At 39.3% G+C, this 12,906-nt stretch overlaps 2 protein-coding genes across 3 annotated transcripts; both read left to right on the top strand.

Moving 5' to 3' along the window:
- Positions 1-2,101: 2,101 nt before the first annotated feature.
- On the top strand, positions 2,102-4,124 carry LOC115051429 (leucine-rich repeat and immunoglobulin-like domain-containing nogo receptor-interacting protein 1). Its single transcript, XM_029514820.1, has 2 exons — positions 2,102-2,166; positions 2,288-4,124. Exons 1-2 carry the CDS (start codon positions 2,102-2,104, stop codon positions 4,122-4,124), a joined length of 1,902 nt encoding a protein of 633 aa, XP_029370680.1.
- A 1,001-nt stretch (positions 4,125-5,125) lies between these two features.
- vps72a (vacuolar protein sorting 72 homolog a) lies at positions 5,126-9,340 on the top strand. Of its 2 annotated transcripts, none has more exons than XM_029514267.1 (6): positions 5,126-5,492; positions 6,848-7,000; positions 7,455-7,569; positions 7,744-7,920; positions 8,062-8,206; positions 8,434-9,340. In XM_029514267.1, the coding sequence occupies exons 1-6, from the start codon at positions 5,376-5,378 to the stop codon at positions 8,822-8,824; spliced, it is 1,098 nt and encodes a 365-aa protein (XP_029370127.1). In that variant the 5' UTR covers positions 5,126-5,375; the 3' UTR covers positions 8,825-9,340. The 2 variants fall into 2 exon arrangements, with proteins under 2 accessions (XP_029370127.1, XP_029370126.1); XM_029514266.1 differs by having other exon boundaries at positions 7,455-7,575.
- The last annotated feature ends 3,566 nt before the right edge of the window (positions 9,341-12,906 follow it).

Genomic DNA, 12,906 nt, shown 5'->3' with positions numbered 1-12,906 from the left:
CCCTTCTTGCCAATTACTGTTATTACGTGGTTTTTCCATTACAATTTTTTTGCATTTGAGCTATCGAAGCTGACACTAAATATAACTGCAATTTCACCTTTGCACAATATCTTCACTCTCAAGCATATGTACTGCCAAAGGAGTGTAGGTGAAGGGAGCCCCCATTACTCACTCCTCTGGGGAGCTGCTGTCATCAATAATAGTTGGACCATCCTCCCAACATTCATACATATAGAGATTTCTGAGGGGTTTCCAGACTAACAGAAGTTTCAAAAGCAGGAGTAATTTGATGAATTATTTGATATTTTACATTTAAAATCATCTTTTTCTTGAGAAAACACCGCAGTGGCGTAAACTGAGCTGCACTACCGTCTTTCTCTGTCCACCAATATTCACACATTCTCTTCAGTGTTGCATCGAGCAGCCCAACGTGTGAGGAGAGCTGCCAAAACTGGGGGTGGCAGCCCACCAGGGTGCTATGCTTTTCTTTCACTTGCATAGCAATTTGAACATCACATTACACCGGGTTCAACATAATTTCAAATTTAATCAATTGTTTCCTTTGCTGTTTTTTAGAGTCACAGCTTGTTTGCTACCCCAGATTCTTGTTGCCCTCAGAAGGTTTTGGCTGATGTCTGTTTACGTGCTCACATGAAATGATCACATATGGCTGAATTAGTCTGAGTTCCAAGCGATTGTGTGATTAGAGAGAGAAATATGTTTTTAATGTTATTGTTCTTTAAAGTATGGCAAAGAGGAATTTCTGCTCTTGCTGCTCCCTACTGGTGGTTTCAGCTACTGTTCAAACAAAATCAGAAGGCTTGGAAAAGTACTTCGGTTATTATTGATATCTTTTATGAACGTCATTCTCCAGTTCTTCCTGATTTGAACATCAACAAAACAAATTACATAAGAAATTCCACTGTTGCAATGTTGTTAAGTGCCACATTTGGAAAAAATATTGTCTAAATCTGGTTTGTTGATAAAATTATACTTTAGACTAAAACGTGTCCTATAACCCTTCAAATAATAGGTTGTGAACGTTTTCTCTTGGTGGTCCTCCTCTTCTTAAATGGAATCATACAAAATGGAGAAAAAGAAAATTCAGAAAATCAATATGCTGTCTCAACTCTGTATGAAACTATACTCTCAATATGTAAAATAAATGAATAAATAAATAGTATTAACATAAAGTGGAGGTGTGATGTCCCAAGGGGGAACCACATTAGCTGTGATTAATATTTAGCCTTAAAGGTCACTGGATCGCCTTGTCTGCATTTTTATTTATTATATTTCCAGCTGGGTGATTCGACATGACGTGAAAGACAAAATAATCTTTTAAATCAGCCTGCAATTTGCTTTCACATGATCGTAACAAAAAACAAAACAAAATATAAAATACTGATGTGGAGGAATATGTTTTCCTTGACTGTACAATTTTCCAAAAGACAGATGATGTTTACAGTAATTGCAGTCCTCTAGATAAGTGAAACGAAAACAGTGTGAGATGGCAACCTGTTGTTACTATTTATTTTATCCCTTCCAGGTGGAGCTGTCAAGTTAAAATAAAACTATGCACACGACTGTGGCGTCCTGGATGAGTGGTGTGACAGCTTCAAGAGTATTATACCCATTTTAATGTCAAATGGAGACTGCACCACCTGTTTAACTGAACAATTGCATGGAAAATTTCATGGTCTACAAAGTTGTGTAAAAGGAGATAAGTTGTGCTTACCAAACTCCAGAGATCAATGCTGGTTAATTATTTTTTGTACAATCCTTAAAAAAAACAAAAAACTAAGTGAGCATAAATGTTCTGAGCTTACATTTATATATATATATATATATATATATATACACATACATATATATATATATATATAAATCAGCTGAATGGTCCATCTAGTTAGAAGTTAAAAGGTGCTTTATAAAATGTTTTTTTTGAGAGGGCTGTTTCAGGATGGTTGACACTGTTACCTCTGTATCTTATCTAGTGTTTAAGTTTAAGTGTTTAAGTGTTGTGAATTAACTGACAAAGATGGGCAGAATTTGAAAAAGTCTGTCGCTCTTTTTCTAATTTTACCTCAGTATTGATACGTCCATGAAGACAGACCGCTCCATCAGCTGCTGGCTGGGTATGAAAAGCCACTTCCTGTTTACCAAGAGGTAAGAAAAACAATCAACACAGATATCATCAGTTTAAGAAAGTCCTGTTTCCGCCATTTTTGCTAAATATCATCTCTCTCTCTCGCCCTTTTGGTTTTACAGCTGCCTCTCTGTCTCACAGACACATGCGGGCAGGCCACCAGGTGTTTGAGGGGACTGTTGTCCACCAGCAGCTGTGCTGGGGAGTTTTCTACTTGCTGGCCACAGGGCTGGTGTTAACATCTGAAACACGCCGTCCGTGTCCGCAGTCCTGCCGCTGTAACGCCGAGCCGCTCGAGGTGAACTGCTCTCATGGCCAACTCAGCATGGTGCCTGATGATCTCCCACAAGATACTAAACTGCTAAACTTAACTCATAACCACATAAAAACTCTGGTGCATCATCAGTTCCAAACTCTAACACAACTTTTAGATTTAGATTTAAGTGACAACCTTCTGGCAGTAGTTGAACTGGAGGCTTTTTATGGTTTGCAAAGTCTCTTAACTCTGCGTCTGGCACGCAATCACCTGAAGATTATTCCCGTAGGAGCATTTGCCGGATTACAAAACCTGCAGTTATTGGACTTAAGCCTCAACGAGATCCTTGTTTTCCTAGATTTTACGTTCCGTGATCTGGCTGCTCTGAAGTATATTAAAGCAGAATATAATGACTTAGTTTTCATCGCTCATCAAGCTTTCAGTGGGCTAACCAGTTTACAAGAGCTGCACCTTGATGGCTGCAACCTGACTGCAGTGCCAACCGAAGCACTCGCACAGCTTAGTGTGCTGAGAAGCCTCCAGTTTCACCGGCTGGGCCTCACCACACTGCCAAACTATTCCTTCCAAAATCTGGTTCACCTCAAGGAGCTCGTCATTTCTCACTGGCCCTGGCTGAACACACTGTTGGGAAACAGCCTCTTTGGTCTAAATCTTACATCCCTCACCATTAGACACTGCAACCTCAGTGCCATCCCCTACATCCCATTGCATCATCTGGTATATCTTGTATACCTTGACCTTTCCTTCAATCCTATCACACACATTCATGGGAACCTGCTTGGAGACTTGCTTCGGCTACAAGAGCTCCATCTGGTTGGGGGTTCATTGTTACGCATTGGAATTGCGGCATTTAGGGGTTTAACACATTTCAAATTGCTGAATGTAACTAGAAACCTTCTCACTACACTCGAGGCAGGTGCTTTTCAATCGGTGGACACCCTGAAAACGCTCGGACTTGATAACAACCCGCTGGCATGCGACTGCCGCTTGCTGTGGGTGGTGCAAAGACGCCTGTTCCTGGACTTTGGTGGACAGTCACCGACTTGCTTCACCTCATTCCAGCTACAGGGCTGGACTTTTCTTGACTTCTCTGAAGTTGAGCTACTCAGCCTGCTCACTTGCAACCAGCCTCGCATTCTGAACCGCAAACCTCGAGATGTAAAAGTTGATCAGGGACAGACAGTGGTGATTTATTGCAAATCAGAAGGTGACCCTCTGCCATCTGTAAACTGGCTAAACCCACAGATGAGACTTTTATCCGCTATTGGTAGAATACGGGCTCTCTCTGATGGCTCATTGGAGGTTCGCTATGCTCAGCCTCGAGACAGTGGCACTTATATCTGTGTGGCATCTAATGCTGCAGGAAATGACAGCATGCCTGTCAAGCTGGATGTCCGAGTCCACCCATCATCCTCTAAAAACCCCTTTCATCTTAAAGGTTGGTTTGCCTCTCCAGGCAAAAACGGAAATCAGACACATTCATTTGACATCAAGACATTACTGATAGCAGCAACCATTGGGTTTGTTTCATTTCTCAGCTCTGTGAGCCTATGCTTTGTTTTCATGGTCTTTTGGAGTAAGAGCAAAGGCCAAATAAAGCACACAGCCACGATTGCATATGTGCCACGAGGTGCTCCGTCCAATAGCAAAGGAGGCACCGGCAACACAGAGACAAGCAGGCTTACCATGAAGCTAATATGAGTCAATAAGAGGAATATCAATTTTCCAATTTAAGAAATACAAAAATTTATGAAGCAGTAATCTCAGATTTCAAGACAGTTAAAAGAGAATTTCACAGTTTCAACTATGTAGAATTACATTTTTTATTTAGTCTAATTTGATTGATTTGCAGGGGTATTTCTATATTTTGCCGGTAATCTGATGCTGTCACATTTGCTATTATATTCTGTCTTTCATAGATGCCTGTAATGTATGTTTATTTGTTTTTAATTCTTCAATAAATCACTTGTATACAATTTATTTCAAAAAGCAGCAAAAAATAAAATGGTTCTGTTTTGAGAAATGTCTTGTTGCTGATTTTTTTTTTTTTTTCAAATACAATTATCTGTCCTTTCTTTTATTTTTAGTATGCAGGTTTTTCACGCTACCCTCAAAAATCACAACATATAACGAAGAAAGTAGATGAGCTGATAAAGAGCAACGTGGGAGAAATAACTACACTTTACAGACCGATTTGAATTACAAATGTATTTTGAGTCCTACATCAGAGAGGAGCTAGTAAAGGGGTCAGCACGAAATAAAAGGTATGAAAGTAAAAGTATAGTCTAACTCAGTGCAATGGCCACGCAAAGAACCGGATATGTCTTTATGACAGTCTGGAGTCTGAATAAAAATATTAAGTATTAAAATATTTAATACGTTTTTTAACACCGCTTCAAGGATGCGCGGCTAAACGTTGTTGCCATGGCAATACGTTGGCTCTCAGTGTAAGATACCAACTCCAGCGGTTTCCAAGACAACAGCAACTGAGTAGCTGCCATTCAAAACAATTCGGCACCTCATAAAAAAAAATAAATAAATATGAATCACTCAATGAAGAAAAGACTCAATGATAATTTGGAATTGGTCGCAGACTGGTTGTTTTTTCGAGTGAAATTTTACGAATACCAAGTTAAGAGCAGTTTTATTTCGAACGTAAACCGGAAGTACAAACGCGAGCTGCACCGGAAGTTTTGGAAAGCTTCAAGAGAGCAGCGGCTCACGCTCGCAGTTTGTTTTGCTCTCGTTACGACGAACTCTATCGGTGCATTAGTGTGAATTTAAATTGTGTTCACAACATGAACTAAATACGGACAGCAGCATATAGTTGAATAAGTTCATCCAGAGACGACGGGGAGAAAAAAAGTCTTATAATCTCCAGCGGTTAGCATAATACTAGCTACCAGCTACACACCCAAACGTAAGTTAGCATTGTTTAAGAAGATAACAGCCATGAGTCTGGCAGTCGGCCGGGAGCCCAGAAAGACTGCGGGGAACCGCATGTCAAAGCTGCTGGACGCCGAAGAAGAGGACGAATTTTACAAGACCACTTATGGAGGTTTCAACGACGTGAGTGACGAATCTGATGTACACGCTGAGCGAGCTAGCGTTAGCATTAGCGTTAGCATTGTGTGGGTCGACTACACGATTATTAAGACTAAACTAGCGGAGCCGGTCAGTTTTTTCTGTTAAAGGCATGGGAACTAGGAGAGTGATCATAAACTAGGTATGGTTATTAAAATCTTCAGGCTACGATCGTTTTTTAAAGGCTTACTCTTGACATTATTGATATTTATATTGAGGGGCAAAACATAAGAAACATATTTGACTCCATCCCATGATGTGAGATTAATCAATGTTTCTCTCAATTTCAATAATATCTTAATGAAGTTAGCTTTAATTGCATTTGATTTAGTCGTGTGTAACTAGCAAACTGGCACAAGTCTAACTAACTGTATGTCTCATTAGACTCCAAAATAGAATAAAAGCTTCAAGCTATTAACTTTGATAAAGAATTACATGCTGTTATTTGATTTTGTGGCTTTCCAAAGTACAGTGCAAATACGTTTCTTCAAAAAGCTGTTGTGTCAAGAGTCAGTTTGTGAAGCGGTATTTGGTATTGGCTGTTTTGGCAGTTGGCAGTACAGTGCCTTCCTCCCGCCATCCACAGGCATGCATGTTTAGGTCAGTTTGGCAACTGGTGACTCTAAATTGCCCGTAGGTGTGAGTATAGGTGGTTGTTGGTCTCTGTCTGTCTCTGTGTGTTGGCCCTGTGATGGACTGGTGACCTGTCCAGGTCGTACCCTGCCAATCCCAGCTCCCCAATGTGAGCAGGGATTGGCTTCAGCATACCACGTGACCTGGAAACATAAGCGGTAGAAACCGAATGAATGAATGCAGCTCTGATATTAGTCGTGACAATCATCATTTCAGTTCTCTTGGCACTTGATACAGTCGTGTTATCATATCTGCTGACATACTTAAAAATGTTCAATATATAATGTCAATCATTGTGAGTATTTAACTTACAACTAGTTTTGTTGTTCTTCATTGCAGTTTCTTTGTATTGGCATATATTGTCATGATTGTGTCAGTACAGTTACATAAATTTGTACACGTTTTCTGTCAATTTGCCATTCAGTGCTTGCCTCTAATTTGTCTTCCTCTGAGCTACGGAATGTGTCTCATTCTGTTTTTATAACATAATCAATGTCAGTATTCTTGCATAGCTACAAACAACAGCAACTCTATCTTAAAAGGATCCAGGTTTCTCTTTGTGGACTTCAAGCACATAAAGTGTTCACAACATGAGCCTGATAGTAGTAGCTCCTTTATAACTCCTTTTTATTAACAGGAAAACACACTGTGAGCTGCTTTTGCAAACACTTTAGGCTAAAATTGTATGCCAATTTGTTTTCTTTCAGGAATCGGGAGATGATGAGTATCATGGAGAACATTCAGACACAGAGGACGAGGTGGACAGTGACTTTGACATTGATGAGGGAGATGAGCCAGACAGCGATCAGGAGGAAGATGCGCCGCGACGGAAAAGTCGAGTTGTCACCAAAGCTTATAAGGTAGTGACAGTTCGTTTAGCAGCTGTCAAGCATAATAATTCTATATTCATGCCCAAGAGACATTTTAAGTTCTAGTGCAGCATAAAATTTTTGTGACATGAGAGTATTTCTTTTTTATTCATTGCATAGGTATGGAAATTGCCTTTTCCTCTGAAACCAAATGTAATAGCTTTTAGATACCTGCTTGTTTTTGTTTTTTTTTTTTTTTCTCTGCATAATTCTGTGACATATTTTTTTTTACTGTGGATGCTGTGAATCTACTGCAGCCACTATTTGCTAAGCACAAGTCCCTTAATAGCAGCCATAGGGGGATAAAGATTTAGCCTTGCCACCACATATTAGAATAAGATCACATTACAATTGCAAGCCCTTTGTTTTTGCTGTTGGGGAAATTTGAGACTTATTTGCTGGTTAGTTATTTATGTGTAATTTGGTATTTTGTGTGTAACTAAAGGAACCTATTAAAGTAGCAAAACCTAAACCGAAGAGACCCTCAGAGGAACTGAAGAAGACTGAGAAAACTAAAGTTGAGCTGAAAAGGAGGATTCCACAAGAATTCCAAGATTTTAGTGAAAGTAAGATTGCTACAACCCTCCCCCAAAAAACAACACTGTTGTCAGATACTTTCACATAAATGATCTAAAATACTCTAGTTGTTTTAACACACATTCTGCCATGTAATAAACACAATAAAATGGAGTGTGAGATTTTTTGGAACACAAGCCTTTGTCTTTATTTTTTAGCTCGGAAGTCTGTGCGACAGTCTACGAGTGAACACACCCGAAAGACCAATCTGCGCTTGCAAGAGCGTCAGGATGCCCCTCGGAGACGGAGAGGGGCCCACCGTGACCGGCCTCTTACCCAGGAAGAACTGCTGGCTGAGGCCAAGATAACAGCTGAGATCAATATTCGATCACTAGGTAAGACCAAAAGAGGCCTCGCACCAAAATGTTCTGCATCATAAATATATGTATATTTATGTAGCGAGAGAGAGAGGTTTGGTGGTGTGATTGTTTTTTGATTTGTTTTGTTTGTTTGTTTTTTTTGTTTTTTTTTTTTAGAAAACTATGAACGTCTGGAGGCAGACAAGAAGAAACAAGTTCACAAGAAGCGGCGTTTTGAAGGACCAACTATCCGTTACCATTCAGTCCTGATGCCCCTTGTCTCTCATTCAGTACTAAAAGAAGAAAACGTAGATGTTGAAGGGTATGTATGATCTCATGCTATGATTCTTCATGGTGGCCAGGCTACCTCTGTGAATTTTTTGTAGTGTACCAATTTTTACAACCCAAGCATTGCATGGCTAGATTAGCAGTTCTTCCAGTTCTTCCGCTGTCAAAAATTATTTTTTTCTGCTATTAGCTCAAATGATTGAACTATACATATGTAATATGCCTGATATGCAATTTTTGTTATTTTATCATTTTTCGAAGGTTGGATCAGGATGTTCCACAGACTGCACCGCAGAATCCTACCACACCTTCTCAGCAGCCTGCTGGAGGGTTGTGCTCCCGTACCTACATAACATTCAGTGATGACGAGGCCTTTGAGGCAGCTTTTCCATTCAGTGCACAGGGAAGTCCTCAGCTTCCTGTGCAGGAAGTTTGTCCCGTCACTCACAAGGCTGCGCTGTACAGAGACCCGGTCACTGATATACCGTACGCTAACACACGAGCCTTCCGCATCATTCGAGAAGCGTATCGTAAATACGTAGCTGCTCACGGATTTCCAAACACTTCAGGAGGGGTGGCTGGACTTGATTCTTCAGCAACTAAAGGTGCTCGACAGAAAATGCTTGTCAAGCAGAGTGCAGTTGCAACATAGACTAAATTATTTTATTTTATTTTTATTTTTTTTAAGGTGGGTTTGTTTGTCTTTTTTATATTTCAGTTCAGGTAAAAAAAACAACTTAATCGTGATGTGGGAAAAGTCGAAAAAACATTTTTTCAAACGACTTTCTAAGTTAACTTTTCTCCATCTTGACAGCGCCCATTGAATTAAAGAAAAAGTTGCTGAAGTTTTGGATTAAGCAATATTTGTGATTGTTATGTTTCAGGTATTAAATTGATGAAAGGTAATTTTGCTATTATTTTTAGAGTTATTGTTGCCTGGGTACAAAAGAATCACAGAAAATGGGTGAAAAGCAAACATGACAAACCAAATTCGGTAGAATGCGTCTTAGTTGTGATACCTTTGTGTAAGGGAATTGGTTCTGTTTATTAATACCAAGACAAGTGTGTGGATGAAAACCTTAAATCCTGAATTGATTTTGAATTCACATTGGCATTTTCCTGTTATGATTTTTTTTTTATACAAATGTACATATTTAAAAAAAATAAATATTTGAAAGAAAAAAAAAAAATCAACGTTTTGTGTGTCTGTGACCTCGAACACTCAAAGGTAAACAGCTGAAACAACAACTACAATGCAAGGACCAAGGTGGAACTGCATACTAAAAGTCAGCGCTGTGACAAAAATTAATTAATAAGATACTCAGTCGTCGACAGCAAACATACATTTCCTCCACTTTCAGACATCAGGTGAGAGAAGACACTGAATAATGCATTTTATAGTATCTCAACACCACAGACTGGAATTTGTTTGAGCTGAAGCTGTATTGCGGAAAAATGTAATTTTTTTTCTTTCAATAGCATGAAACTGTCCTTGTCTCAAGTGTCACAGCAAAGAGCACTGTTTGTTTCCATTGGTCCTTCTAGGCCTTTAATTAGGTTTTATATATTTTGTTTTCAGGGTACAATCACAGAGTAAGTCTCTCACGAACAGGACTGAGTACTTCACTGGTGTGACGCCTTTGACCCCTCATGCAATGAACTCAAATCGCTCCTCTACGCTTTATCTTGCAGCCTTTGTCTGCCTCAGCCAGTCTTTGTGTATAGATCCCAGCCAGGTAACAAAAACAATGTAGGTTTAGTCAGAAGAAAAAAAATCACAGTCTCTGATATATATAGTGTTTTTAAAGTGTTTGTTTTTCATCTGATATTCTTAATTTAGCGAGGTGAATCATTGATGAGGCTGATGGCTGACTGCTGAAGCTGTTGTTGAGGTGTCTTGGGTACAAATCTTGCTGTGTCTGCCTTCACCTCTTTTGAGCCCCCACCAGATGGTTTAGGCAGAATTTTCTTGGCTTTGCAGGAAGGCTGGAAGCAGATTTTCTCCTCCTGTTCCTGTTCTCTCCTGATCTCACTATGGAAGCAGCATCTTTAGTCCATGAAAAGTTTACACACTTCTGATTTCTGAGCTTCATTAGCACTCTTTGTTTACTGATAACTGCAAAAAGGAGTTTGAACGCTCTCATGTACTGCAGAGCCTACATCCCTGATCTCTAAACCACAACCGCACCACATAAACCCAATCTGCTCTTTGGATTGATGAGAAAAACAAAATCTGATCTCTTTGTGTGTGCGTGACAATGGATAAGATGCCAAATATCAAAGAGGCAATGCTCAGAAGAAGGAGGAGAAACCGTAGAAGATAAGTGTTTTAATATTTCCAGAAACACCTCAAAACAAAAATAACTAAGATAGAGAAGAAAAAAAAAAAACCTCAACTACTTTCATAAGCAATTAATCTGCCAAGATTTTTGTGGAACTGATAAATTGCTTTGTCTTTCAAATGCCAGTATAAATGTTGATAAAAACTAATGTTTTAAAAGCCACAGTTTAATTTATACACAGTGCAAATTGCAAAACTGTTTAGTATGGTAAATTTTTTTTCTCTAACAGCAAAACCAGCATCCCAGAGGTGTGACGCCAAAACTAAAGATCAAAGCTCCCTCCGTTTTTGTCGCGGCACCTGATGAGCTCTGCCACGATGGAAGCGCTGCAGGTAAGAACAGCAGAGGTGGACCAGCCGTCAGAAAGTCGTCCTGATGGGCTGTCCGACAGCAGACCGTACTCGCTCTTTTTTTTGTCATCTCCTAATTTGACAGAGAGACTGACTGTATTTGGCATTAATCATGACAGTCTGCCCAACAAATTAACACTAAACAACTGAAGACCAAACAAAGAAAAATCCCCTCAGACTGATGTGCCATAGCATGATGGATTCATTATTTTTGGCAGCAGAATTAGTTATTTTAACAGCAGCTGTTCTGTGGAGCTAAACATGATTTTTAGAAAGCAAAATGAGAGCAGACGTGGATGAATGGACCCTGAAACAGTGGTTAAAAAAAGGAGTGGTGGGTGTAGCAAGGACTCGTTGTTTAAACCCAAAATATAATTTAGCACAGGCTAAACGCAATTTGTGCCGTGTCGCGTACTTATTGCTGTCACATTATTTCACAGTAATGTCAAACTGCACAGTCTCTGAGGCCACAGATATCAAAGACAGTGCCTGCAGTTGTCAGGGTGTCTCTTACAGTCATGCTGACAGCAGTAACTGTTGGGTGAAATGTGGTCAATTCAATCAACCTCAATACTGCGGGACTCTATGGAAGCGACAGCTGCCCACACACTGTGCAACACATTAATTAAACAAATAACAACTTATCCCTTAAAGCAATGATGACGAATTCAAAGTCAGGGTAGGCCGACGTCTCTGGTGGATAGATGGATGACACACACATACACACACATATATATATATATATATATATATATATATAATGCTTAAAATAGCTGGAAGCCTTTGAGGAACGTCACAGCTTCATGTTTAAATGCTTCTCATATCATCTGCAACAACGGAAAACTGAAAGCTTTGTCTCCCACATAGCGCACAGTGCATATGGTACCAATTGAACAGTTTCAGAATAGGAAGAGAGGGAACTGCATTATCACTCGTTCTAGTGTGGTAGTTGCCATGGAGATGAGTGTAGGTGGTGTACTGTGCTGTACTCCTTCCCTTGTCCTCTCCCCTCTGCCGTTGCCCACCCTCTCTGTTCTGCTATCTGCAACATCCACGTAACTTTCATTCCTTCGTATTTACTCAAAAATCTCTGCTGGATGTCGACTCTGGCGGATTTGCTCCGTGGATTCAAGCAGTTATCCAGTTCTCGATCATATCAGTTACACATCCTGTAATTTAAAGATAAATGCCGCTGATGAATAGAAAGATAAATTGGATTAGATGCTGCCGTTTATAAATTCATAAGATTTCAATGAGTAGCATTTCTACATGTTTTTTTTATTATTATTTATATTATTTTTTTGTTATATTTCACAACCCCCACCCACCATTTTTCTTTATTCCATAAATTTGCTTCTTGCTGACCGTCCAAGTTCTTACATATGCTTTGTCAAATTCTTCTTTATGCGGACCAGCTATTCTTTTATCAGTTTCCATGGAGATGTGTATATGTGTGTATGCATGTGTATGTGTGTGTGCATGTTTGTGTGCATGTGAGGGTTGGGAGTGAAAAAGTGGGGACGTGTTTTCCAGTTTATATTTTTGGAGTGTCTTTGAACACTGCTTGTCCAGTGTCCTGAGATAGTTTTGAGAATTCCTAAGAATATTAGATATAACAGATTTTTGTTTCTCTTCATTTGGATTCATCAAATCTTCTTCTCTTGAACGTGCTTAACACAAACACAACGACAGAAACATTTTAAGTGACTGTAGGTTAACCAGAACTCAAATATCCCAGTATGTAAACAAGACTGTGAAAAAAGCAAATCTTCATTTGTTCCACGTGTTTTGTTTTTTTTTTTTGGTATTTTTTTAATCTGAACCTTTGCAATTTTTTCAAATGACTGTTATCATCTAAGAGAGAGGTTATCATTGTTCATGTCTCAATTTTCAAAACATTTTACCTGCAAAGAAGGGGGAAAGGCCTAACTGGGTACTTCTTTGTTTGTCAGGTATCTATGCAAGGCCCACTTTATATATTTTTCTATGACACGTCAACAATTAGCGATATATTAATGCAACATGTTTACATGGCTGACATC

This window comes from Echeneis naucrates, chromosome 11, assembly GCF_900963305.1.
Source record: "Echeneis naucrates chromosome 11, fEcheNa1.1, whole genome shotgun sequence".
Taxonomy (NCBI): Eukaryota; Metazoa; Chordata; class Actinopteri; order Carangiformes; family Echeneidae; genus Echeneis; species Echeneis naucrates.
Note: the sequence above shows the minus strand (reverse complement) of the source record. Positions and strands in the feature narration are given on the sequence as shown.

Bases quoted from the DNA above. Each gene is read 5' to 3' on its own strand.
- LOC115051429 (XM_029514820.1), top strand. From the start codon at position 2,102: ATGAAGACAGACCGCTCCATCAGCTGCTGGCTGGGTATGAAAAGCCAC. The intron at 2,167-2,287 runs GTAAGAAAAACA...TCTGTCTCACAG, and splicing joins CACTTCCTGTTTACCAAGAG to ACACATGCGGGCAGGCCACC.
- vps72a (XM_029514266.1), top strand. From the start codon at position 5,376: ATGAGTCTGGCAGTCGGCCGGGAGCCCAGAAAGACTGCGGGGAACCGC. The intron at 5,493-6,847 runs GTGAGTGACGAA...GTTTTCTTTCAG, and splicing joins CTTATGGAGGTTTCAACGAC to GAATCGGGAGATGATGAGTA. The intron at 7,576-7,743 runs GTAAGATTGCTA...TTTATTTTTTAG, and splicing joins ATTCCAAGATTTTAGTGAAA to CTCGGAAGTCTGTGCGACAG.